General features: G+C 42.2%; 2 protein-coding genes and 1 pseudogene across 3 annotated transcripts; 1 reads left to right on the forward strand and 2 right to left on the reverse strand.

The window, feature by feature from the left end:
- Positions 1 to 827: 827 nt before the first annotated feature.
- Positions 828 to 4,587, reverse strand: LOC146713859 (uncharacterized). Its single transcript, XM_085450384.1, has one exon. It carries the CDS (start codon positions 4,124 to 4,126, stop codon positions 2,171 to 2,173), a length of 1,956 nt encoding a protein of 651 aa, XP_085306510.1. The 5' UTR covers positions 4,127 to 4,587; the 3' UTR covers positions 828 to 2,170.
- Positions 4,588 to 4,679: 92 nt separating this feature from the next.
- Positions 4,680 to 7,261, reverse strand: LOC146713860 (uncharacterized; annotated as a pseudogene). Its single transcript, XR_014916382.1, has 2 exons — positions 6,634 to 7,261; positions 4,680 to 6,543 (listed from the first exon to the last, which is right to left on the reverse strand). The product of XR_014916382.1 is annotated as an uncharacterized LOC146713860 (transcript).
- Positions 7,262 to 15,396: 8,135 nt separating this feature from the next.
- On the forward strand, positions 15,397 to 22,085 carry LOC146713861 (uncharacterized). The gene is made up of 3 exons (XM_085450496.1): positions 15,397 to 15,748; positions 18,777 to 19,040; positions 20,960 to 22,085. The coding sequence occupies exons 1-3, from the start codon at positions 15,715 to 15,717 to the stop codon at positions 21,961 to 21,963; spliced, it is 1,302 nt and encodes a 433-aa protein (XP_085306622.1). The 5' UTR covers positions 15,397 to 15,714; the 3' UTR covers positions 21,964 to 22,085.
- The last annotated feature ends 2,658 nt before the right edge of the window (positions 22,086 to 24,743 follow it).

Consider the following 24,743-nt stretch of genomic DNA (forward strand, 5'->3'; position numbering starts at 1 on the left):
GACACACATGATGTAGATTGATGGGTTTGTAAACGAGATAATGAAAGATTATATTAGGTAAACCTGTACAACTGCTCACCGATGCAAATATTTAATTAGCCAATCACATAGCAGTAGCTCCATGCATTTATGGACGTAGAGATGGAAAAGAAGTTTAACAGGTTTGGTTGTTGGTATTACACAGGCTGCTCTGAGTATTTCAGAAACTACTGGGATTTTCTACACACAGCCATCTGTAGGGGTTACAGAGAAGGTTTTAGACTTGACAAATATTCAGAGAACAGCAGTAACGCCTGAAAGCACAATTCTTATTACAGTGTTTAAAGAAATCAAAGATACTTGTAAAGGTTTTTTTTAACTCTAATAACACATTCAAGATGAACACGTTGGCAGTGATGTTGCCACAGAGACGTTTTCCTCTACACAAATCACTACAGTTACTTTAGCTCCAGCGTTGTTACATCACTACAGAAAACCTAGAAGCAAAAACACATTTGTGCTTGTTTCTTGAACTCTAAGAACTATAAAAATGGATGATTTTGAGATTGATGATGGTCTCGACTGCTTTAGTTTCTCAGTTTTAAATATGATACAAGACCAGAATTAATGAGAGGTGCAGACACAAAGAGGTTCTGCTCAAGATTAGATACAAAATGCAGCTGTAAGAATAGGAAATGTGGATATAGTTTCAAATGTGCTTGGTTTTAAAGTGAATGCTTCCAGACATTCATCCACTTGAAGCGAGATATTTCAGTCTATTTCAATTAAAACATTGTCTTCTGGCAGGAAAAAGTGCAATACAGTCTTTGAATGAAGTGCGCAGAGTGACTGAGGAACAATGCTTTATTAATTAGTAGGGAAACATTACATACATACATAAATAAAGACAGATAAACATAAAAATGTCCTCATATGAAAACACAACTTGAATTTTCCAAGTCAGACAGAAAGTGTCTGTTTTTAATCAGAGTTATAAATATCTCCTTGTTTAAACTGATCGTGTTTTTTAAAAAAAGACACCACCGCTCTCAAAGATTAGTTATGTCAGGCTTTATAAAAACACAATTAGTAATATTATTATTTCTATATAAGTCCAGCCTGGATTAAAGAGATTCTGCTGCACGGTTCGTGCAGTTAAAGGTGCTTGTGAATCGAAAAGGCATTCAGTCACATGACCTTTAAAAACTGCAGAATTTTCAGGATACTCCAAAGATGTACATCTTTATAGCTGCAGATATTTCTCTTTCAAAAAGGAAAAAAGTACCACAGGAATAAATCAAAGGGAGTACAAATAAAATGAAATTAGATTTTATTCACTCCGTTTTTTAGCTCCCCTCCTTTCAATTCAGTGTTTAAATTTGCAGTTTGTATGTTGGTTGTAATAGTTTCTTTCATACAATACGGCGTACCCCTTACTCTCATAGTAGGAGCCTTTAGTCTGTGGATTAACGCACAGACTGACTCAAGTGTCTGTAGGCCTAATAGGAGAGATCAAGTCATGGCTACGGCCACCAAAGTATTCAGAACTGCTAGTGTTAGTGTGGTTTTGACTGAAAGCTTGTTAGCAATCACGTCACAGGCTGTAGTCATTTCCCGACTCATCCAGAGATCTCAGAGCTTCACTCTGACCAAAACAAAAAGGTCTGTGATTTCTGATAAGACATCGGCTTTCCTGAGGTCGTGAGGAGAGGTCATTATTGTCATTAATCTTGGAATGTACTCTCAATTAATAGATTTAGAAAGAATACAAATATACCTTGAAAACAAGTTGTTTTTCCCCTCTGTGGTTGTTTAAAGTACATTACAAGGACAATATAGTACAAAGAAAACGTAGTGAACTTTTCAGCTCCGCTGCACTTAAACCTTATAATAACAAACAAACAAGGTAACAAACAAGATTTAAATCCACACGAGACAATCTCATTGTATCTTCCTTTGTTACTCAAATTAAACTTGAACATTTTAAAAGGTATCTACATTTCATAATGGAGTGTATCTCCTGACTTTCCTGAAGGAGGAGTGATTAGGAAAAAATCCTCAAAATGGTAAAAATGGCCTGTATTTATACATATTTATACTTTACTAGTCCCTAAGGACCCCAAAGCGCTTTACATATCCAGTCATCCACCCATTCACACACGCATTCACTCAAAACAAAACAACCAAAAGTTTATCTCCAGCGCGGCCTTGTGGGCAAGACCGAGTCCTGAGAATGAGCGGACTTGTCACTGTCACTCCGTCTGTGGCCTTTAGGGGGAGCCAGCAAGTCGTGGCGCGATGCACGAGGAGATGATTTGACGCTCTGAGACTTCCTCTGTGAGGAGGGGGAGAGTTTTTGGACATCTGAGGATCTTGCTGACGCATGGACTCTTAGTGATCTTGATAGCGTAATAGGCAAGGAGGTGCTGGATGGGGTAACAGGGGAGGAGGTCTTGGAAGAAGGTTTGGGGGAGGGGTCTGACCCAATGTTGGGGGAGTGGGAAGCAGCAGGAACAGCAAGGTTGGTGTGAGTACGTCTGAAAGAAGAAGAGGCTGTGCTCCGTGCAAAACCCGGAAACACAGATGATGAAGAGCTAGTGGCTTTGCGCAAAGGAGTGGCAGGAGCACTGACGCTGCCTCCTGCTCCACTTCTTCCACCCTGAGAGAGTGCCCGCAGTGTGGAGCGACAGATCTTCTCCTCCTGCTGGGCTTTAGGTTTCATTAAGGGCTTTTGGCTGGACATCTTTCCTTGAAAGTCCTTGTTCTGTTCTCGGGCAGATGGCTGAGTACCTGAAACATTCTGGTTCTTTGAGTCCTTTGGATCCAAAGTCTTGGGGATCCCAGATTGTCGGGATGAAGGAGCATTTGCAGGCCTCGCTACTCGTCGAGGGGAAGCACTGCTTCGTTTTGAGGGAGTCAGACTGGTGGGCACTGCGGTGCTGGAGGAGCCTCGATTCTTCTCTGTATGTTTGATTCTGGATGGACTTCTGTTGGTCCTGGATATTGGCACAACCCTCCTCATGTCCTTGTTCTCGGAGGTTGTGAGGGTCCGGATAGATTTGGATTTGCCAGATGCAGAGATAGTGTTTGGGGTAGGTTTCTTCCCATTAGTTTGGACTTTAGACGTAGGAAGGCTCTTGCTGGGTAGTTTAGATGGAGTTGCTGGTTCTGCTTTTACTTTGGTGGAAGAAGCTGCTTTTGCAGTTTTACTGGTTGAGTCTTTAGATGCCATGTTGTTTTTGCTTTTCTCTTCTGTTGATTGTTTTGAGACGGTCACTCCATCACTGTTCCTGTTGGTGGACACTTCTGCTTCTTCCTCCAGTTCTTTATCTTTCTCAGAAGCATCTGCTGTGAGAGCAGGCACTACATTAGGTGTTGGAGGTTCTTTCAGGCGCCACACAGAGGAAGAAACAAGCAGTGATGTGTTAACACAGCGGGGGACAGGCACTGGTTGGCTGCTGATGGGTACAGGCACTGGTTTTTCATTGGCCGGTTGAGGTTCTGAAGGCATGTCATTGGCTAAAGCAGAGGAAGTTTGTTTGTTTCCTCCTTGGTTGTCACTCTTATGCTGATCTTTTTCAGTTTCTGCATAGGTGCTTTGTGTGTCACGTGTAGCCTCGCACACACCCGTCACACACCATACAACCACCTTATCCTCTTGCCCCTCATCGCCCTCTCTTGGTGTTGAAGAAGAGCTGAGCTCACAGACTTGCTCATCAGATTGTTTTGGATTTACAATCAGTTGGCAATTATTATGCACCTTATCAACTTGCAATTCATCCCCTTTCTCTTCTTCCAAATCTGTGATTGTCACATCATCTTGATGAAGACCGACATGTCTGTTTTCGCTATGACTTGTGAGGGTGTCGTCACTGCCAAACACTTTTAGCTCAGGAACCAACGTGCATTTGTCTAAAACCACCACCATGTTTCCTGCAGCAGTGGTGCTCTGCTGAAAGCTCTTATCAGTGCAGTCAGTCTGCTGAGTTAAAACCAGTTCAACATCTTTTGGTTTGCTTGTTGTAAGTGTTGCATGGCTGCTTAAACCCATGCCAGGTTGATCACTGCTGCTTTTGTTGTTGTGTTCAGATTGCTGGTTTGAGTCAGAGGTTTGACGCCTCGTCTGGGGATCCTCAGCCCTTCCCATGTAGGTGGCACGGATGCCCCTCCGGTGGTCCTCCTTGGGCTCTCGCACTCTGGGGCCTCTGGTTGTCTGGGGCCTGGATCTCCTCCATGCCCTGGGGGACGGGGCTATGGGCTAACCCTAACCCTAACCCCCTGGGGGGGGGGGGCACCATAAAGCATTTGTGCTTAGGGCACCCAAATGGCTAGCAACGGCCCTGGGGGGAGCAACACCAAAATACACAGCAATAATAATAATAATAATAATAATATAATACATGACTGCTCAGGGATCCTGGGTCGCCCAGTCCCAGGACCCTGACAGTACCCCCCCTCTAAGGCTCCCGACGACCCCAAAACCAAAACAAAAAACAGCACAACCAACCCAGGGCGGGCGGCGGGGGGAACCAGGACGGAGGGCCAGAACCAAAACAAGCAAAAACAACAAAACAACAAACCGACCCAGTCCACAGTCTCAGAGTCAGACCGCGCATCCCGCAGCGGTGCAAAAAGAAAACGAAAAGACGCCACAAACAGTCACAGGCGGCCCATCAACACAACAAGAGAGTTCAGGGGGCCTACCTCGAGCCCAACGGCGGCGACGTAGCAGCTCCGGCGGACGGCCCCGGGTCCGGCGGCAGCAGCAAAACAGTTCAGGGGGCCTGCCACGGGTCCGGTGGCGGCGGCGCTGCTCCTCCGGCGGCCTGCCACGGGTCCGGTGGCGGTGGAACGGTTCCGGTGGCCTGCCACGGGTCCGGTGGCGGCGGCGCTGCCCCTCCGGCGGCCTGCCACGGGTCCGATGGCAACGTCGCTGCTCCGGTGAGCAACAGCGAGGCGTGGCAACAGGTCCCTGACGCGCCGATCGCTGACGTGGACGCACCGGACGTGGACGGCGAGGAGGCCGCGCTAGACGTGGAGGTCCCTCCGGTCTGCTGACATCCTCGGCCGGCAGCGAGAGCTCCTCCTCGGCCGGCAGCGAGAGCTCCCCCTCCAGCTCGCTGAGCTCCACAGCTGGCGATGCGGGCTCCTCCGGCTCACTGAGCTCCTGCTCGGGCATGCCGAGCTCCTCCGGCTCGCTGAGCTCCTCAGCTGACGGTGCGAGCTCCTCCGGCTCGCTGAGCTCCTCAGCTGACGGTGCGAGCTCCTCCGGCTCGCTGAGCTCCTCAGCTGACGGTGCGAGCTCCTCCGGCTCGCTGAGCTCCTCAGCTGACGGTGCGGGCTCCTCCGGCTCGCTGAGCTCCTGCTCGGGCATGCCGAGCTCCTCCGGCTCGCTGAGCTCCTCAGCTGGCGGTGCGGGCTCCTCCAGCTCGCTGAGCTCCTGCTCGGGCATGCCGAGCTCCTCCGGCTCGCTGAGCTCCTGCTCGGGCATGCTGAGCTCCTGCTGCAGCTGGACGAAGTCTGAGGTTTCCCGAGCTTGCACCACCCCCCGGGCTTTACGCAGGGTGCCAAGGCAGGCGGAAACTCCCTTGAGCTGGCCGAGGTAGGGGTTTCCCTCCAGGATTGCCTCGATGGCATTTAACCCCACCACTCTTGCCCTTGCGTTGGTGGTGTGAGTTACCCAGTCCATCAGGCGTTGGACGCGTGTGAGGTTGCCCCCTCCGGACAGGGCTGCTGGAGTGGGTAGTGGAATGGAGGCTGCCGCTGGTGGAGAAGATGGCTGAGGGATGACCGCATGCGGATGAGATGACGACAGCGCCACAACCGCAGATGGTGAAGCAGCGAGTGGTGTGAAGACCTCTGACCGAGGTGATGTTACCTGCGCTGTCAGCTCGTCCACTGCAGACACAAACACAGATGGTGAGGGAAATGGAAAATTGTCCGTACTACTCACCACAGCCGGCTCTTGAGATGACCGTGGATGTGGCTGCGGTGAGGAACGCTGGCGGCGCGAACGTCGTTTCCGTGTAGACGTCGGGGCCGGCGTCTCAGGCAGTGAATCCACCAGCTGTCCGAGCTGGTGGGCAGCCTGAGGAGGAGAGTGGAGGTGGAGGGTGGAAAGTAGAAAGTCCAGGACCACCGCATTAAGGGAGCCCACCAGCCAGGGGAATTTAAAAAGCATCTCCTGCAGCCGCCTCTCCACGGCGCGACGCAAACCTTCCGCTGGCTTCTCCCACCACACCTCACATAGGTGGTACACTTCATCCATAATTTCCCTCCTGAGCCTCTCCTCGGAGACCGCTGGGTCCATAAGTGGCGGGATCATTCTGTCACGGTGCGGCATGGCACACCGTGGAAGGTGTGGGGAAAGGAGGACCCAGGCGCGGTGCTCTATGTATAAACAGTGTGTTTATTTACAGAGTGGAACAAAAACAACAATAAATCCCCGTGTTCTCCCAGACTCCCGTGTCGTGTCTCTGCGTGAATAGTTCGTGTCTCTGTGCTCTCCGCTCCCGTGTCAGCACCCCCCGGTGCTCGCTGCTCTTCGTGCCTTCCACGCTCCTCCTGCGGGAAACAATAGACGCAGCCGTCAGGACACAAATAACCGCGGGCATACACTTACACACATTAACTCAATTCAATGGGACGACTAACGTGGAGTCTCAAGGAATGATCCCGCGTCGGTGGGAGCTCCAAGACTCTCTTAAGTAGCTCCCCCGACGAGGCCTGATCAGCAGCAGGTGTGTGGCTTCGGGTGTGGCCAGTCCCCTTGCAGGGCCACACCCTCCAGGCCTGACGCCGCCTATAAACAAGTGCTCAGCCACCCACACACACATATACACAAGCACAGGGAAGGGGGAGCAACACCAAAATACACAGCAATAATAATAATAATAATATAATACATGACTGCTCAGGGATCCTGGGTCGCCCAGTCCCAGGACCCTGACACCATATGAAGTGGACGTTTCTTTTCTAAATAAACAGAACAGCTTTTAAACACTTTTTTTATATGTGTCAGAATTATTTATTATTGTTATTTTGTTTTATTTTTTTTACAAAAGTAAGTGGCATCTCTCCTTATTTTGTTCAAATTCAGTTACCTAATATAGTATTATTATTGCTGTATAAGCTTACTAATATTTTACACCTATTTTTTTTATTTAGACTTTTTTTTTTAAATATAAATTTTATTGCTTTTGCAACAACATACAAAGGTTTGTTTTCCCAATAATATGCTGCTGTAATAGGAACCCTTTTCCCCCGCCCTCACCTCCCACCCTGCTCTCTTCCAAACAACAAAATAATTTTTTAAAAAACAAAAACAAAAAAGCCCCACATATAATATGTATACATTTGTACAATATGTGGCATTTATACATATTCAAGGAAACAAAAAAAAGAAAGGAGAGAGAAAAAAAAGTAGACAATAGAAATAGCTAGCACATACTAAACAATTTTCTCCTCATCCACACTCCTACATGAGTTGTCCGATGTTTACTTCTTTTATAAAGTTTTTAAATGGCATCCAAATTTCATCAAAATATGTTAACTTGTTTTTGAGAAAGTACGTTATCCTTTCCATTGCCATACACTGTGCCAAAGAATTTATCCAAGCACCAATAGCAGGAGGATCTGATGTTTACCAATTTAATGCAATCATACGTTTTGCCTGTAATGTACAATAATCCATACACTTAATTTGATGGGCTGTTAGTTTAAGATTTTTAGAATACACTTGTAATAGCAACATTTCTACAAATTTAATGGCATTTTAAGAGAATTTGCTTCCATCCTCACCCATGACGGGGCCATCTATGTTTCATTCTATTTGTCTCACTGCCTAGCATATGAGTTTCTTGTAGGAACACAATTTTGGCCTTTAATTTCTTAATCCTACTAATGACTTGTTTTATTTTTACTAACTTACGTAGACCTCTACAGTTCCAAGAAACACAGTCAATCAAGACTTCTGCCATATATATTCACTTATGTTAAAACTGTACTATTAAATAAATACACACATATATATACACAAAAGAACAGTATTGTACCATGTTAAGCATTTACTGATTTGAGAGAGCAACCCTTCCCACACCCCAGCCTGTGTAAGAACATACAGGCATCCCTTAACCCCAAAAATACTTCTGTCCTCTTCTTGGAACATGTCCACCCTAAACCGAGGAACTGTTCACCCGCGTTTAGCAACAGTTGTTAGAGTAATTACAATTGATTAAAAGAATTTAACTAAAGAAACAAAAAAAAGATAATAACAATAGAAATAAATCCACCTTGTCAAGTTTTTACTCTCACAGATTTGACACAATAAGTGAAATTACTAGTAACTCTTATTAAGAGAACAAAACAACCAATGTCTAGCCCAGCATTGTATAACAACCCTTTGGCAATATAATAAATTGTTCAGTCCATTATGGTTCGTAAATACAGTTAGAACAGAGTTAGTGATCTACCATCATATACCTTATCAAACATCTTGTACTTGATTAAGGCTCTTAATGTAGGCATCCACATCCACTGGTGTATCGAATACATGCGTACGTTCCTCGTTGGTCAAAAGCAGCCTCGCTGGATAAATGATCCGATGTTTCCACAATCCAATCTCCCGCAGCTCCTCACACCATCGTACTGACGCTGCTGTCTGTATGTCTCTGCAGGCAGGTCCGGCAGGAAGGCTATCTTATTGTCAGTTCTTTTGTCGTCCTAGCGGCTTTCATGATGCCTTCTCGATCTCTGTAACTTAAGCACTTAATTATAAAAGTTCTCGATCAGTTTGCAATGGAGCTTTGCCTTGTGTTTATCCTGTGCACCCTTTCCAGGACAGGAGGGGGGATTTTCAAAATGTCCGATATAAACTTCTCCATGAAAGTACGTGGATCTGTACCTTCTTCTTTCTCAGGGATGCCGAGGATTCGGATGTTATTACGCCGACTTCTTCCTTCCAAATCCTCCACCTTTTTAGATAGAAGTTTGGGCTGTCTTTCAAGGCTTTCCATATCATTTTTCAATAAGGTGATTTCGTCCTCTGCGTTGGAGATTCTTTTTTCAGCCTCGTCAATTCGCCCTCCACATTTTTGTATATCAACTTGAACAGCTCCTATTGCTGACATAATACCACCCATTTCAGTATGGAACTCTTGCTTGAGCAATCGAATAGCGTTTAATAAGTCCAAGGTAGAAGGCATTTCTGGGTTTGCAGGTTGCTTTTCTTGTTCGTGTTCATGCATAGCGTCCATCTGCCCTTCCTCCACCCCGCTTTCGTCTTGTGCCTCAAACGTAGTTTTTTGTTTGTCCTTGTTCAGTTTTTTAGGCATGTTAGCGTTCTCTTATGTTCCCAAACGAACTATGTCAAAACGTAAGTTCTATTTTGGATTTACAGAGAGTATTTAACGAAAAAGACAACTGAGCATGCGAAGCACGGGTCTCCTCACTTTGCCGCCATTACCGGAAGCTTTTAAACACTTTACTAGAATTTTTACATTTACCAAACACAAATCAACTTTTTTAGTTTTGTTAGATTTGTGTTCTCATGACTAAATATATTAATTTATTTTATGTTGTGAAAGAAGTTTTCTGATTGTCATTTTATTTTGAAAAGGATTTTATTTTGGTGATTATAGATTACTTCACTTCCTGTTCCTGTTGTTCCAAAGCGCGAACTGCTGAAGTAATGTATGGTTTTCCCTCCTGTGTTACTAACAATAAAAGAAACGGGAAAAGTAATCAACCACCAAGTGTGTGCATTATTAACCCTTTACAGCCGATCGGAGCGGGCACGCTCTGTTTTGCGTAACTATTTTTAAATCCCGGTAGCTCTGCAACCACTTAAGCTAGCACAATAATTTTTTTTGCATATGAAACTGGAGGAGTTGTACTTACATCTTATGCCATCAGCTTGTCCTAGGTCACAGTTTCCTTCCACATATAGCTTTGCAAAAACTGCATAAAAATCACTTGCAGCAACAAAAACATGATATTCCAGAAACACGCTTCGCCGATCCATCAGCTGTTTGTAACACTTCCTACGTCCATCAGCGCGAACTATCACATGACCGCATGACCTGCCCGAAACCGGAAGTGACGTCATTTTGCGGAAATGTAGTTTTTTACGATCGGGCCCTTATGAGCTTGTGTTTTACTTGTTATGTGTTTTAAAAAGTTATGTTTGAGTTTATGACTTTCTGTGTCGTTTCTGGGATGCTTAGGACTCATATTGCACTGCTGGAAATAGTTTATTTTGATGCATATGCTGTTATTTTGCAAATTTGCACTATAATATTTATTTTCGTTTTTCCTGCAGTATATAAAAATTGGTGTATTTCAAAAATAAAACTATGAAGACACTCAAAATAAATTTCCTGTGGTGGGAAACTAGTTTGTGTAACTTTTTTGTATTTACAGTTTTGAAGGATAAGCCTCTTAAATTTCTCTAACTAGAAATATATGTTAAAAAAACAAAAACGATTTTCAATTTTTTTGTAGTTTATTGCACTTTTTTGCAATTTATGTAATTACTATGCACCTAATGCAGACATATTATTAAAGTTTGGGCTATAATGGTTGTATTGATGTATAGCAACTTGAAATGCTCCCAAAAATGGCTCCACAGCATGTAAAAATATAATATAAGCTCTGGCGAACTTGGTTCTATGGTAGGTCTTAAAGGGTTAAGAGAACATGGCCGAAGAAGAAGAAAACTCTTCAAGTTCAACAGGTTATGGGCCCAGGCGTGACACAACAGGAGGAAGATGGCAGAGGTTAGTGTTCAACGGAGACGAAAACAGTTACGAACTTTGGGAGGCAAAGTTTCTCGGCCACATGCGGATCATTGGTCTAAAGGACACTATATTATCAGCCACTAACCCAGATGCAGAGAAGAATGCTGAATGCTACGCTGAACTGATACAGTTTCTTGATGATAAAAGCCTTGCACTGGTAATGAGAGATGCGACTGACGATGGAAGAAAAGCTTTAAAAATACTACGTGACCACTACGATAGTAAAGGCAAGCCCAGAATCATCGCACTGTACACAGAGCTGACGTCTTTACAGAAGAAACCAGATGAGACAGTGACAGATTATATTATCCGAGCTGAAAAAGCAGTGACCTCCCTAAGAAATGCAAAAGAAGTCATCAGTGATGGACTTATTATCGCTATGATTCTAAAGGGGCTTCCTGAAGCTTACAAGCCATTTGCTATTCACACAACTCAAAGCAGTGAAGATTTAACATTCACACAGTTCAAAAGCAACCTACGAAGTTATGAGGAAATCGAGAAATTTGACAACAAAGTAAAAGCGGATAATGTGATGAAGGTTGATTTAACATCAATCACCTGCCATGGATGCGGAAACCGAGGACATTTTGTAAAAGATTGTCGCCAAAAGGGAACACCTAAGTGGTGTAGCTACCATAGAAGCTCGACACACAGTGATGAGACATGTAGAAGAAAAACCAAGTACAGAGATGACGCAAAACTAACTGTAGTAAAACTAGAGGGCAAGAAAGAAGAGCAGACTTTTGTATTTAAAGTTAGTCAAAGACTTCTGCCTACTGACATAATAAGAGAAGGACTAATGGTGGACTGTGGTGCGACTTCACACATCATTACGGAGAAGAACAAGTTCATGAAGTTTGATGAGACTTTTGATCCTGAGAAACACTACATGGAGCTCGCTGATGGATCCAGGACAAACAACGTCGCACTCAAGAGGGGAGACGCCAACGTTTCTCTACGGGACATACAAGGACACTGTACCACCATCACACTGAGAGACGCCCTGTTCATCCCATCCTACCCTCAGAGCATATTTTCAGTGAAGGCAGCTACAAACTATGGAGCACAGGTGATCTTCAAGAAGGGACAGAATGAACTGGTGAACAAAGATGGGACAGTCTTCTCCATCGAAGAATACAACAGACTCTACTATTTGAAAACGGTAAACAATGAAACATCATACAATGACATGATGTCCTGTGACACTGTTAATCTGGCTTGTGATGTGAAAACATGGCACGAAATTTTAGGACATTGTAATGTTAGTGATGTGTTAAAGCTACCCGATGTTGTAGATGGCATGAAAATCACAGGCAGTGGGATGCTAGATTGTAATGTGTGCACAGAAGGGAAATTCACTAACAACAGAAACAGACAAAGCGACCCAAAAGCGAGTGACCCATTACAGTTGGTGCACACTGATCTAGCCGGCCCCATTGAACCAAGTGGCCAAAGTATTATTTACGGATGATTTTTCAGGGGCAGTGTCAGTTTACTTTCTAAAACAGAAAAGTGACACCACAGAGGCCACAGCAAAGTTTCTAGCTGACTGTGCACCATACGGCAGTGTTAAGTGCATTAGATCGGATAATGGCACAGAGTTCACAAGCAGTTCCTTCCAGTCTCTTTTAAGGGAAAAGGGTATAAAGCATGAGACATCTGCGCCATATTCTCCCCATCAGAATGGCACAACTGAGAGGCAATGGAGAACTCTCTTTGAAATGGGGAGGTGCCTTTTACTAGAAAAAGAGGACAAATATTCAAAGCCAGGTTTGTAGCAAAAGGTTACAACCAGACACAAGGAATAGATTACCAAGAGACATTTGCACCAACAGCAAACATGACATCTGTGCGAACACTAATGCAAATAGCAGTCCAGAATGATCTTATTATCCACCAAATGGATGTTAAAACTGCATATTTGCATGCTCCCATTGAGGAAGAAATATACATGGAACAACCAGAAGGTTTTGAGCAAACAGAGTCAGGAGAAAACTTGGTGTACAAATTAAAGAAATCCCTTTACGGGTTAAATCAGGTAGAAACTGGTACAAACTCTTGAATGACTACCTTGAACAAAATGACTTTGAAAGAAACCTTTCTGATCACTGTGTATACAGAAAGGACATTGGACATGAAACCCTACTGGTTATCATCTGGGTAAATTACTTGATCATTGCGGCTAGCAATACTAACTTGTTAAACACATTCAAAGAAACAATGAGGTCAAAGTTTAACATGAAAGACCTGGGGAAAATATCTAGTTTTCTTGGGATACAGTTTATACAAAAAGAGAGTGAAATCAGGATGAATCAGAAGAGGTACATTCAAAGAATGTTGGAACGCTTTCGGATGTCTGAATGCAAACCCAGATCCACACCGTGTGAACTAAAAACAGACACTACTACATGTGGAGGAAGTGATGCAAATGAGACTGTTAACTCAAGAGAGTACAGAGAAATAGTGGGCAGTTTGATATATGCCATGACATGTACGAGACCAGATATAAGTTGGGTTGTTAGCAGACTATCTCAAACACTAGCTCAACCCACGAGAGAGGACTTAGTAATGGCAAAACAAGTCCTCAGATACCTAAAAGGCACAAATGACTTTGAACTGATCTTTAAGAAAAGCAGTGAGGATCTAGATCTAATTGCTTACAGTGACTCTGACTGGGCATCCTCTGTAAAAGACAGACGCAGTACAACAGGCTACTGTTTTGCACTTACTAAAGAGGGACCAGTAATATCTTGGAAAACAAAGAAACAGCCTACAGTGGCACTCTCAACATGTGAAGCTGAATACATTGGTCTTGCAACCACTACTCAGGAAAGCATGTACTTAACCCAACTGTTAAACGGCATGGACAGAAAAAGGTACACATGTACTAAACTGTTTGGGGACAACCAAGGGGCCATTGCGTTGAGTAAAAACCCAGTGAACAGACAGAGGTCAAAGCATATTGATGTGAAATATCACTTCATTCGTGAAGCAGTAAATGAAAGGAAAATCTGCATTGAACACTGTCCATCAGAAGAAATGGCTGCAGACATACTAACAAAACCAGTTACAAGAGTGAGACTCAGAGGGTTTCAAAAATGGTTCTTTGGAAACGCATAAGATGCTATGGGTTAACAGCATGAGAACAAGGGGGGGTGTTAGATTTGTGTTCTCATGACTAAATGACTAAACTTAGAAAAAACACACATTAAGACAATAACAAAATCAGCTTACTATCACCTCAAGAATATTTCAAGGATAAAAGATCTGATGTCTCAACAGGACCTGGAAAAACTAGTCCATGCATTCATCTTTAGTAGGCTTGATTACTGTAACAGCATCTTTACAGGTCTACCTAAAAAATCAGTCAGACAACTACAGCTCATTCAGAACTCTGCTGCTCGAGTCCTCACTAAGACCAAAAAAGTGGACCACATCAGTCCAGCTCTGAGGTCTTTACACTGGCTGCCTGTCCGTCAGAGGATAGACTTTAAAGTTCTGATGCTGGTCTATAAAGCTCTGAATGGTTTAGGACCAAAATACATCAGTGACCTCCTGACCCAGTATGAACCTTCCAGATCCCTCAGGTCATCTGGATCCGGTCTTTTATCAGTTCCCAGAGTCAGAACCAGACACGGAGAAGCTGCATTCAGCTTTTATGCTCCTTATATCTGGAACAAACTCCCAGAAAGCCTCAGATCAGCTGAAACACTCAGTTTATTTAAATCCAGGTTGAAGACTCACCTGTTCTCAGCTGCATTTGAATAAAGCACCAAATCCACACTTTTAAGCTTAAATTTCAAAACTTACACTAACCACTGATCTTATCTATTTCTGATTTTATCTGTTTTGATTTTATATACTGTTTTGTTTGTTTGTTAAGCTTAAATTTCAAAACTTACACTAACTACTGATCTTATCTATTTCTGATTTTATCTGTTTTGATTTTATATACTGGTTTGTTTGTTTGTTTGTTTGTTTGTTTGTTTGTTAAGTGGGTTTAGAGCTCTGGGTAGCTCCCCAACTGGGTCTAGACTGGGTCTAGAGAGTATTTTAAATTCAGGGAATTTAAAATAGAAAGTAGCTCGTCCACAGAAGGACTGGTAGCTCCCCTTACGATAAGGGTTCAGATCGCGCGAACAGGTGTGGGATTAGAGCTCTGGGTAGCTCCCCAACTGGGTCTAGACTGGGTCTAGAGAGTATTTTAAATTCAGGGAATTTAAAATAGAAAGTAGCTCGTCCACAGAAGGACTGGTAGCTCCCCTTACGATAAGGGTTCAGATCGCGCGAACAGGTGTGAAATGTGTGTGTTTAGTTAGTTTGTTTGTTTGCTTGTTTTAATCAATTTTAAATCATGCTTTTTATTTGTTTTTGTTTCTAATGTCTCTGTAAAGCACTTTGAATCACCTTGTTGTTGAATTGTGCTATACAAATAAACTTGCCTTGCCTTGCCTAAATATATTAATTTATTTTATGTTGTGAAAGAAGTTTTCTGATTGTCATTTTATTTTGAAAAGGATTTTATTTTGGTGATTATAGATCACTTCCTGTTCCTTTTGTTCCAAAGCGCGAACTGCTGAAGTAATGTATGGTTTTCCCTCCTGTGTTACTAACAATAAAAGAAACGGGAAAAGTAATCAACCACCAAGTGTGTGCATTATTAAGAGAACATGGCCGAAGAAGAAGAAAACTCTTCAAGTTCAACAAGTTTGTTTAAAAACACGATCCATTTTATTTGGATAAAAGCAGGTATACGGAGGAAGGTCTCAAGTCCTAGTTTTACACTGGGACATGAACGCAGCTTCCGTTTGGGGAATCGGGACGACGTCATCAACAAGCGCCACAAGAGCTCTTCACAAAAATCTTCCTGGTTTCGGGTTAGTCGGCTCACATTTAGAACCCTCGACACAGAAGAGACAGCAACGCAAGTGTGGATCTGATGGCACAACCCGACAGAAACTCACACATCACAGGTATGTTACAGCAGCTCTGCTCATTCTGAGTTTCTTTCTTTCTTATCTTTTTTCTCGTAATTTTTTTATAACTAATGTATTAGTAATTAGACTCTTATTGTATTCTAATTTTTGCGTCATAACTTTTGCACTGTCCACTTCCTGCTGTGACAAAACAAATTTCCCACGTGTGGGACTAATAAAGGTTATCTTATCTTATGGACATGTTGTTCCACGATGTCTCTAAGCCGATGTTAGCTGAGAGCAGGACGCTGTTACTTTGGTGATGAATTCAGAGGAAAAGAAAAATCTCTATTTTGAATGGAAAACTGTTTTAATGGCATCTGTTATTAAAGGTGATAGGCTCAGACATTCTTAACAGGCTGTGTTGCCTTCATCCAGTTTTATTTATACAGCGCCAAATCATAACAGTTGTGTCAAGTAGCTTTATGTAAGTATATTATAAATGCTCCCACACGTGAGATTTAAGTTATACTGGAAGTTTCTCGAGCTCCTCTGCAGATAGATAGGCAGATAAATCTTCAAGTCATTTGAAAAAATGACTTTCAAAGAATTTTGTGTATATAGCACCTTTCAAGTAGGCAAAAGATCAAAGTGCTTTTGTCTTAAATAACAAGGCATAAAACAAAACAGACTAAATTAACCAATAGCAATTCTAAAATGTGTTTTTAGTTTTTAAAAAAGAGACTACTGACTCCACAGATCTTAAGCTCAGAGGGAGAGAGTTCCACAGTCTGTGGCCACACTGGCAAAACCTCTGTCTCCCTTAGTTCTTAGCCTTGCATGTTGTATAACAAGCAGGCCCTAAACACATGGCCCCTGCTAGGACAGGGGTGGGCAATTCCAGGCCCTGAGGGCCAGTGTCCTGCAGGTTTCAGATCTCACCTTGGGTCAACACACCTGAATCGCATGATTAGTTCGTTACCAGGCCTCTGGGGAACTTCAGAACATGTTGAGGAGCTAATTTAGCCATTTAAATCAGCTGTGCTGGTTCAAGGACACATCTAAAACCTGCAGGGATGCCGGCCCTCGAGGCCTGGAGTTGCCCACCCCTGTGCTAGGGACAAAAGGCTGTAGAAGTTCAATAATGTAAGCTGGTGCTTGTCCACGAAGAGCTCTAAAAGTCAGAACCAGAATCTTAAAATTGATTCTTAATTGAATTGGGAGCCAGTGCTGCTGTATTAGCAACACTGCCACATGTGAATACTTAGTGGATTTGGTCAGAAGCCTTGGTGCAGCATTTTGAACAACTTGCAGACGTCCCAGGGAGGAAGAAAATAGACCCCAGTGGCAACATATACAGTGCAAACAAGGCAGGACCAAAAATAGAGCTTTGAGGTACTAGTGATGGGATTTCCGGCTCTTTTTAGAGATCCGGCTCTTTCGGTTCGGCTCACTAAAAAGAGCCGGCTCTTTCGGCTCCGAACCGGCTCTTCAGGTTGTTTTGTTGCTTTAATTAATTTATTATTAACAATAATATAAAATTGTGCACAAAAGGAATTACTAACGTAAAAAAAAAAGTGGTTTTATTTATATATGTTTATATATAAATATAAAACACATTTCTAGCATGAACTGAACTTCCAAAGCAGAGCTACTAGATCACTTAAATTACACAATTGAAAGCATGTGTGTATTGTTTGTGTATTTATACACAGGCACTCATATATATTCAAATAATTTTTTAAAAAAAAGTTCATTTACCTGTTACTACCACACACCAAATCCGGTCGTTGGTACTTGCTGGCTTGTGTAGCCACAAGATAACAAAGGCTCAACACTGCGCCCAGCATCCTGGAGCACTTCTGTTGTCTTTTGTACGTGTTTTGAGTTTTTATGTGCTTCTGAGTTTTTACGTGTTTTGGAGTTTTTACGCGCTTTGTCTCTAGGGACCACCGTAAATATACTTTCATTTATTCACTCCACAAAAATTGTAATAAATAAATCATATAATACAAAAATCAACTGTTCACATTTCAACTTTTAACTATTTAAATTTTCCGCTTTTTCCTTTTACAAATTTAAAGTGAAACAACACAAAACACTGCAAACCACAACACAATTAAATATAAATTATAATATGACAACAAAAAGAAACATGCACATTATCTGTCATATGGGCCTGCATGAATAAACTTTCTGAATCCTTTATCATCTGCAACCGAAAATAGTTGTGGATGATTACTATACCTTTCTAATGTGACGTTGTTGTCCCTGGCTCTCTCTCCCTCTGGATCTGTTCCTGTGCTACTTAGTGTAACTACCGCCCCTCCCCCTCTGCCCAGCATAAAGCACAAGACTCGCGTGCAGAGTGAAGCGGAAAAAAGTTCTAGAGAGAGGTTGAGAGAAAGAAAAGAGGGGGAAAAAAAAAAACACGTGACGGCTCGCGATAAGGAGCCGGCTCTAAGAGCCATTTCGTTCGCGAACGACCCATCACTATGAGGTACATTATAATTAAGAGGGGCTATTTTGGAGCTGTAAGGGTCCATGTTGACATAAAAAGTGCTTCCAGATAAGTAGGGCCAAAACCACTGAAGAGCAGACTCTTTTAGCCAGCATATGATTCCAGGATAACACGATATCATGCTCAACTGTGTTAAAAGCTTCTGTCAGGTCCAACAACAAGAGGGCAGCAGGGCTGCCCGAGTCCAGAGTTAAAAGAATGTATTTAAAACCCTTAAAAGCAGTTATTGTGCAGTTATTTAAAACCTGTTTGAAACTTTCCAGAGATCACTTTAAGATCAAGGTGGGCCTGCAGCTGTAAATGGACTACTTTCTCCAGAACTTTTGAAAGAAAGGGAAGCTTCTAAATTCGCCTGTAATCGGTCAGAACAGTTGGGTCCAGATTGTGTTTTTAAGAAGAGGCTGAACTATAGCTTGTTTAAAACATGATGTGCATTGCTATAGGCTGTGTCCCATGTGTAAATGATCACCTTTTATTCAGGTTTTGATATTAAACATGTGTCTTTATGTGTTTTTGTATCATTACATTATTGGTTATTGGTCTTTTGTTTCTTTTTACCTCAAGACCCCCCACAACAACATGTCTGTGAGGAAGAGGAGGGTCTGGATGAGCAGCAGGTCTGTAACCAGGAGAGGAACTCCAGTCTGGACCAGGAGGACCCAGAGCCTCCACAGATTAAAGAGGAACAGGAGGAGCTCTGCAGCATTCAGGAGGGAGAGCAGCTTGGACTGAAGCAGGAGGCTGAAGGCATTATCGTCTGGACTGATGAAGAGCGACTCACACTGATGGAGACCATCTGCAAACCTGTGATAAAGTTACACAGAATAGGTATGTAAAACCAGGGCTCTAGAGTGCGACCAAATTTCTCAGTGGTGTGACTTAAAAAAATTCGGTCGCACCAGTGCAACCAGCTGTTCAGTACAAAAGAAAAAAAGTCTCAGCAACTGTGAAAGTCTCCGTGTGGTCAACAACAGACACACCTTATGCCCATATCGTGGTCTAAACCGTGGGACCTCTCCCATTGGCCGTGGTCCAGATATTCCTGTAGCCCTTCACGTCTGTGTTTGAAAGTGAATAAAAGCATATCGATTAACTAAATCCTGAATCGAGTATAAATGTTTTTAGCCAAAAACGGCACAATCTCAGGTTAAAGCTGGTTAAACCAAACAGCTGAATCAGTGAATGAAAGCAGGTGCCCTGATTCTGCACAAAGACTTAAACACAGAGCGCAGACCCACGTACACATCAGAATCAGTGAGATGTCGGCTTTCTCATCCGACATGACATACATGGGCACGCCGACATTCTGCGTCTCCGTGTTTACGTATTTGTCTTTGTTTGTTTGTTTGTTTGCTGCAGGTTTCTGACTGAACCAGTAGCAAAAGATCAAAACTACATTTCACATTTAATAAACATTATCATGATATCAATACTTATTTTCCACCCTGATTTACGAATCAATTCTTTACAAATCCTACCATGTGGATTCATGGATTTTTTTTTTTTTTTTTTTTTTTTTTTTTTTTTTTTCACATTCTGTCTCTCACAGTTGAAGTGTACCTCTGGTGCAAATTACTGACCTCTGTCATCATTTTAGGTGGGGGAACTTGCACAATTGGTGGCTGACTAAATACTTTTTTGCCCCACTGTATGTTGATTAATGGTTTTCTTCAGTTTTTGATCTACTGCAGAATATTTTTCAGGCGGTTATCGCCTATAAAAAGCCAGGTCAGGAAAATCTTCATGTTTTTCTGTGTTTTATTCTCAGTTACTTTGACTCAAAGGCATCTGCTGTGATGCTCACACCTCTGACGAAGTCTCACATGATCAGAAATGAAAGAAATGGATTATAGAAATCAGTGACGATACACAGCCCTAGTGAGTAGCCTAGGCCTAACAGAAGTGGATGTAGCTGTGGGTAATGAGAAAAGATGAAAAGAACAATTGATAACTTTTTTGCTAAGTTAAGGCCTGATCCGTCTGAAATTCATAGCCAGTGCTCTGATACGGACATTATATCCCCGTGTTTGCGTGGGTTCTCTCCGGGTACTCCGGCTTCCTCCCACCGTCCAAAGACATGCAGCTTGTGGGGATAGGTTAATTGATTAATCCAAATTGTCACTAGGTGTGAATGTGCGAGTGAATGTGAGTGTGAATGGTTGTCTGTCCCTGTGTGTTAGCCCTGCGACAGACTGGCGACCTGTCCAGGGTGTACCCCGCCTTTCGCCCTATGACAGCTGGGATAGGCTCCAGCGCCCCCCGCGACCCTGAAAAGGATAAGCGGAAGTGAATGGATGGATGGATGCTCTGATACGGACATTATATGCCGTGATAAATGTACTGCCCAAGTGTCCCCTCTCCCCACTGCCTTTCTTGTAGAACTGTGCTCCAAGTAAAGAACTTTGTTTTGACAAGATTGCTAGTAAATCATTTACAAATTAATGTTGGACAGCAGTTAAAAAAAAAAAGTTGAACATTTAAAACTGTGGTCAGAGAGGTCCGGGTGAATATCCTGATGGCATGAGCGAGAGCAGTGAGTCCATCCTGGGTGATCCAGGGATGATGGAGGCAGGAGGTCTGGAAGGTGAAGCTAGATGGAAAACCGAGCATTGTTTTTGTACTCTCTTTGACAGTGTCAATCTTACTTGTGCCTTTGTTTTTTGTTTTCTTTATCACTGTTGTGTGTATGTATACCTTCCTGCATTATCTTATAATATATTTCCTCAAAAGTTTGTTTTTCCTCTCAGACTTCCTACAGGAGGATGTCTGTGAGGAGGAGGTTCTTGCAGACCAGCAAGTCTGTACCCAAGAGAGAAACTCCAGCCTGGACGAGGAGGACCCAGAGCCTCCACAGATTAAGGAGCAACAGGAGGAACATTGCAGCAGTCAGGAGGAAGAGCAACTTGGACTGAAGCAGGAGGCTGATACCTTCATGGTGACTCAATCTTATGAGGAAAGTTCCCACAGTGAGCCAGAACCAAACAGTGAGCAGCTCCTTTCTCACAGCTCTCCTGAACCAGAGAGCCGAGATCATGAAGAAAGCCAGCATGTGGACTCAGGATCAACTAGAAATGAAGAGCTGAAGAAAAGGAGACGTTACAGAAAGAGACGTCACAGTAAAAGAGGAGGCAAAGAGAGCCAACGTAAAACTGAAAGGAAAATGTCCCTAAAATGTGAAACTTGTGGCAAAACTTTTGAGTTTATATCCTGCCTCGCTGCACATTTAGAAATTCACGCAAGTGAGAAAATGTATTCTTGTAGCACGTGTGGGAAAAGATTTGATCAGAAATCTGCATTGGATCATCATTTAACAAGTTATCTAGGTCAGAAGATGTATTCTTGTAGCATCTGTGGAAAAAAAATGCACTCTAAAGCCTACATGCCTACACATATGAGACTTCACACGGGTGAGAAACCATATTCTTGTAGCATCTGTGGGAAACGATTCAATCAGAAAACAGGATTGAAAACTCACATAAGACGTCACACAGGGGAGAAGAGGTATTCTTGTAGCGCCTGTGGGAAAGGTTTTCTCTTGAAAGCAGCACTGGAGCGTCATATAAGATGTCACACAGGTGAGAAGCCGTATGTTTGTTTAAACTGTGAGAAACCATTTGCAGATAAAACGGCACTGGACCGTCACTTAGTAATCCACACAGGTGAGAAACCATATTGCTGTAACAGCTGTGGAAAAAAGTTCAATCAGAGCGCAAACTTAAAGAAGCACATGATGAGAATTCATACTGGTTAAAGTTTCATGCTTAGAAAATGTGGGACGGCTGTGACTTACCCCCTATTTTTTTTTTTTTTTTTCTTTTTCAAAATTGTCAGCACTGTGTTCTTCTGTTCATTGGATTAAAATGAAGGCTCCGATATCATGTTGGCTTCCTTTCTTTACTCAACCACACACTTAACTAGGGCTGTGCGATGTGACCAAAATCTCAGATACCCATATAAGACATTTATCGTCCCGACAACGATATATATCACAAAAAATTTACATTTACTATAAATTATGTGAATCTTGGGCAACTCGTGTGTTTTCAGCTGGGCATTGTGTACCTTATGCTGAGTGTTTTGACAAATGAATTAAACTATATAAATTCAGATATAATTTGTAACGGCCTCTATTTTCTTTTTTTCAATATTTGCTACATAGCGTGCTGCTGAGAAAAGCCTGTTCTTTTTTTTTTTTTTTTTTTTTTGGACAACTTTATGATTTTACAATGTGACAGATCGTAGGTGGCTTTAAAGAAAAAAAAAAAAAGAAAAGGTAAAGGCCTGTTCTAACGTTTGAGTCTAAGGTTTATTTTGTCAGGGTTCGTACGGGTGCTTGAAATCCTTGAGAATGCTTGAATTTTAATGTTGTCTTTTCAAGGTTTGAAAAGTGCTTGAATTTCAGATGTGGTGCTTAAAAGTGCTTGAAAGTAACTGTATTTCATTCACCACAAATAACTACCTGACTGAATAGTTTTCGTATCAGAGAAATAAAATGAGTCACAAAATGTAGAAGCAAAATTTCCCCGCTCGGGCTGCCTTGCGTCTGTTTCAACGTGTGACCCCGCCCCTTCCTCGGCCAGTTGGTGATGAGTGCGCTAACATACCTGTAGGTTGCTGTTTTAATGAGTGTTTGATGGAAAACGACAGTCGCATGATAGTTGAGTCCTAGTAAATAATTTTCCTGTACGTGTACATTACACATGCTATTTTTTTAAAATTATGATTATTATTTTGCTAGTTATCAAACTTGCTGGAGAAATGATTGAAATGCACTGAGTGTGATGCAGTATGGCAAAAAATAAAAAAAAAATGTAACCCTCTGGGGTCCAGGGTATAATTGGCTATTTTTAACTACTTTTGATGTTTCCTCCACATTTCACCTTTAAAAACTATTTACTTTGCCTTGTTTGGTATCATCCTTTTCAGCACAACCTCACGTGTCTGAATTTACAGTTATGTTTTCATTTTGACATACTGTATTAACACAATTGATCTAAAATCAGACAAAAAAACATAAAATCCTAGTAGAAAGTTATATTTTTTACTGTAACAACCACAAACATGTTTATTGAATCATATTTCATAACTTGCAAATATAAATTGTCAATTTTGCACAAGTTTCGCAAACAAAGTTATTTGCAGCCATTTACCTTTTACCTTGATTTCTTAAATAACCCTTTCAAACTATTTACAGAACAATCAGCTGTTCTTCATTCAATAAGATGCCACACAAATTATTTGTGCAACTCCAAAACAATAATTTCTGTCCACTATAAAGGAGAACATCACAGCCTGATACCTGCAGGTCTGACAGCAGCAGGTGTATCACTCCTGTTTCTACCTGGAGACAGCAGTCGCCTCATTGTTCTGGCACACAACACTACACACTAACTACACAAGACAACACATTAACTACACACTCCAAACACGCTAAACATCATAAATCTCTCACATCTCAAAACTCTCTCTCTCTCTCGTCGTCACTCCTAAAACGTCCCCGGTTCTTTTGTTTGTTTGGTTTTTTTGCTCATAAGCAGAGAGTGCTTGCTAGCGCTAACGTGACGAAACGCTGGGGAAAAATCGCCGTATAAACGCCGTGTATATATTGTTTATCATGACTCTGGTTTATGTGGCCTATCAACACAATTTAAAAACTGGTATTTATCACCTTGTTGCTTTGTCTTTAAGTGGTCGTGTGATTGGCTTACCACAACCACTTTATTCTTCCTCAGTCAAACAGCAGCACTCATGCAATTGTTTTGCACCCTTAGCTCCAGGTGTTGTGCTAGACAGTGATCGTGATTACAGCTGTAGCGTCCAGATTACTTACAGCTACTTCCGTGCAACTGATATAAGATGCGGTAAGCTGAACACAGCTTCAACAGGCTGCATTTTCTTGTTAGTAACTGTAACGGCGTTGTAACGATAGGAATAGTAATTATTTAGATTACGCGTTACTGAAAAAATTAACGCCGTTACTTGTAACGCCGTTATTCCCATAACTGGTAGTTAGTGTGTAGTGTAGTCGTTGTTTTGTTGTGTTTGTCAGTTCTACTAGTGAACGTCACAGTTGCTTAGGGTTGCCAACTCCCTGAAAAATAAATAAGGGACACCTCGTGGCCAGGGCCGGGCAACCCAGTTGTCTTCACCCTTCCCAGTGTGGTAGCTCTTTTTTTTGTGTGTGAAATTATTTTTTAACCATTTGACTTGAAGTTGATTTAAGCAGATGCATATTCTTTGTGATATGACCATATGGGAAACAAATGATCATTTAGCCATTTATTTTCAAAATGACAACATTAACACAGTAAAACAGGTCTCTTTCTTAAACAGAAGCCTGTCATGCTTAACTTTTGAGAATATAAGTAAATTTTTCTTTAAAATAACTCTGTCCTGCTTAACTTAAAATAATAGAAAATAATAGAAAGAAAAATATTCTTGTAACAGTGCACATTTAGTGCATTTAGTATAATTGGCTTCAGCTGAGGTATTATTTCAGCTTTTCTAATCAGCTGCTCCTGTTTGTAAACC

Source organism: Copadichromis virginalis, linkage group LG3 (assembly GCF_057382275.1).
Source record: "Copadichromis virginalis isolate Kocher_CV1m ecotype Utaka linkage group LG3, C_Virginalis_male_GT1.1, whole genome shotgun sequence".
Taxonomy (NCBI): Eukaryota; Metazoa; Chordata; class Actinopteri; order Cichliformes; family Cichlidae; genus Copadichromis; species Copadichromis virginalis.

Bases quoted from the DNA above. Each gene is read 5' to 3' on its own strand.
- LOC146713861 (XM_085450496.1), top strand. From the start codon at position 15,715: ATGGCACAACCCGACAGAAACTCACACATCACAG. The intron at 15,749-18,776 runs GTATGTTACAGC...TTTTACCTCAAG, and splicing joins CAGAAACTCACACATCACAG to ACCCCCCACAACAACATGTC. The intron at 19,041-20,959 runs GTATGTAAAACC...TTTTCCTCTCAG, and splicing joins GATAAAGTTACACAGAATAG to ACTTCCTACAGGAGGATGTC.
- LOC146713859 (XM_085450384.1), bottom strand. From the start codon at position 4,126: ATGGGAAGGGCTGAGGATCCCCAGACGAGGCGTCAAACCTCTGACTCA.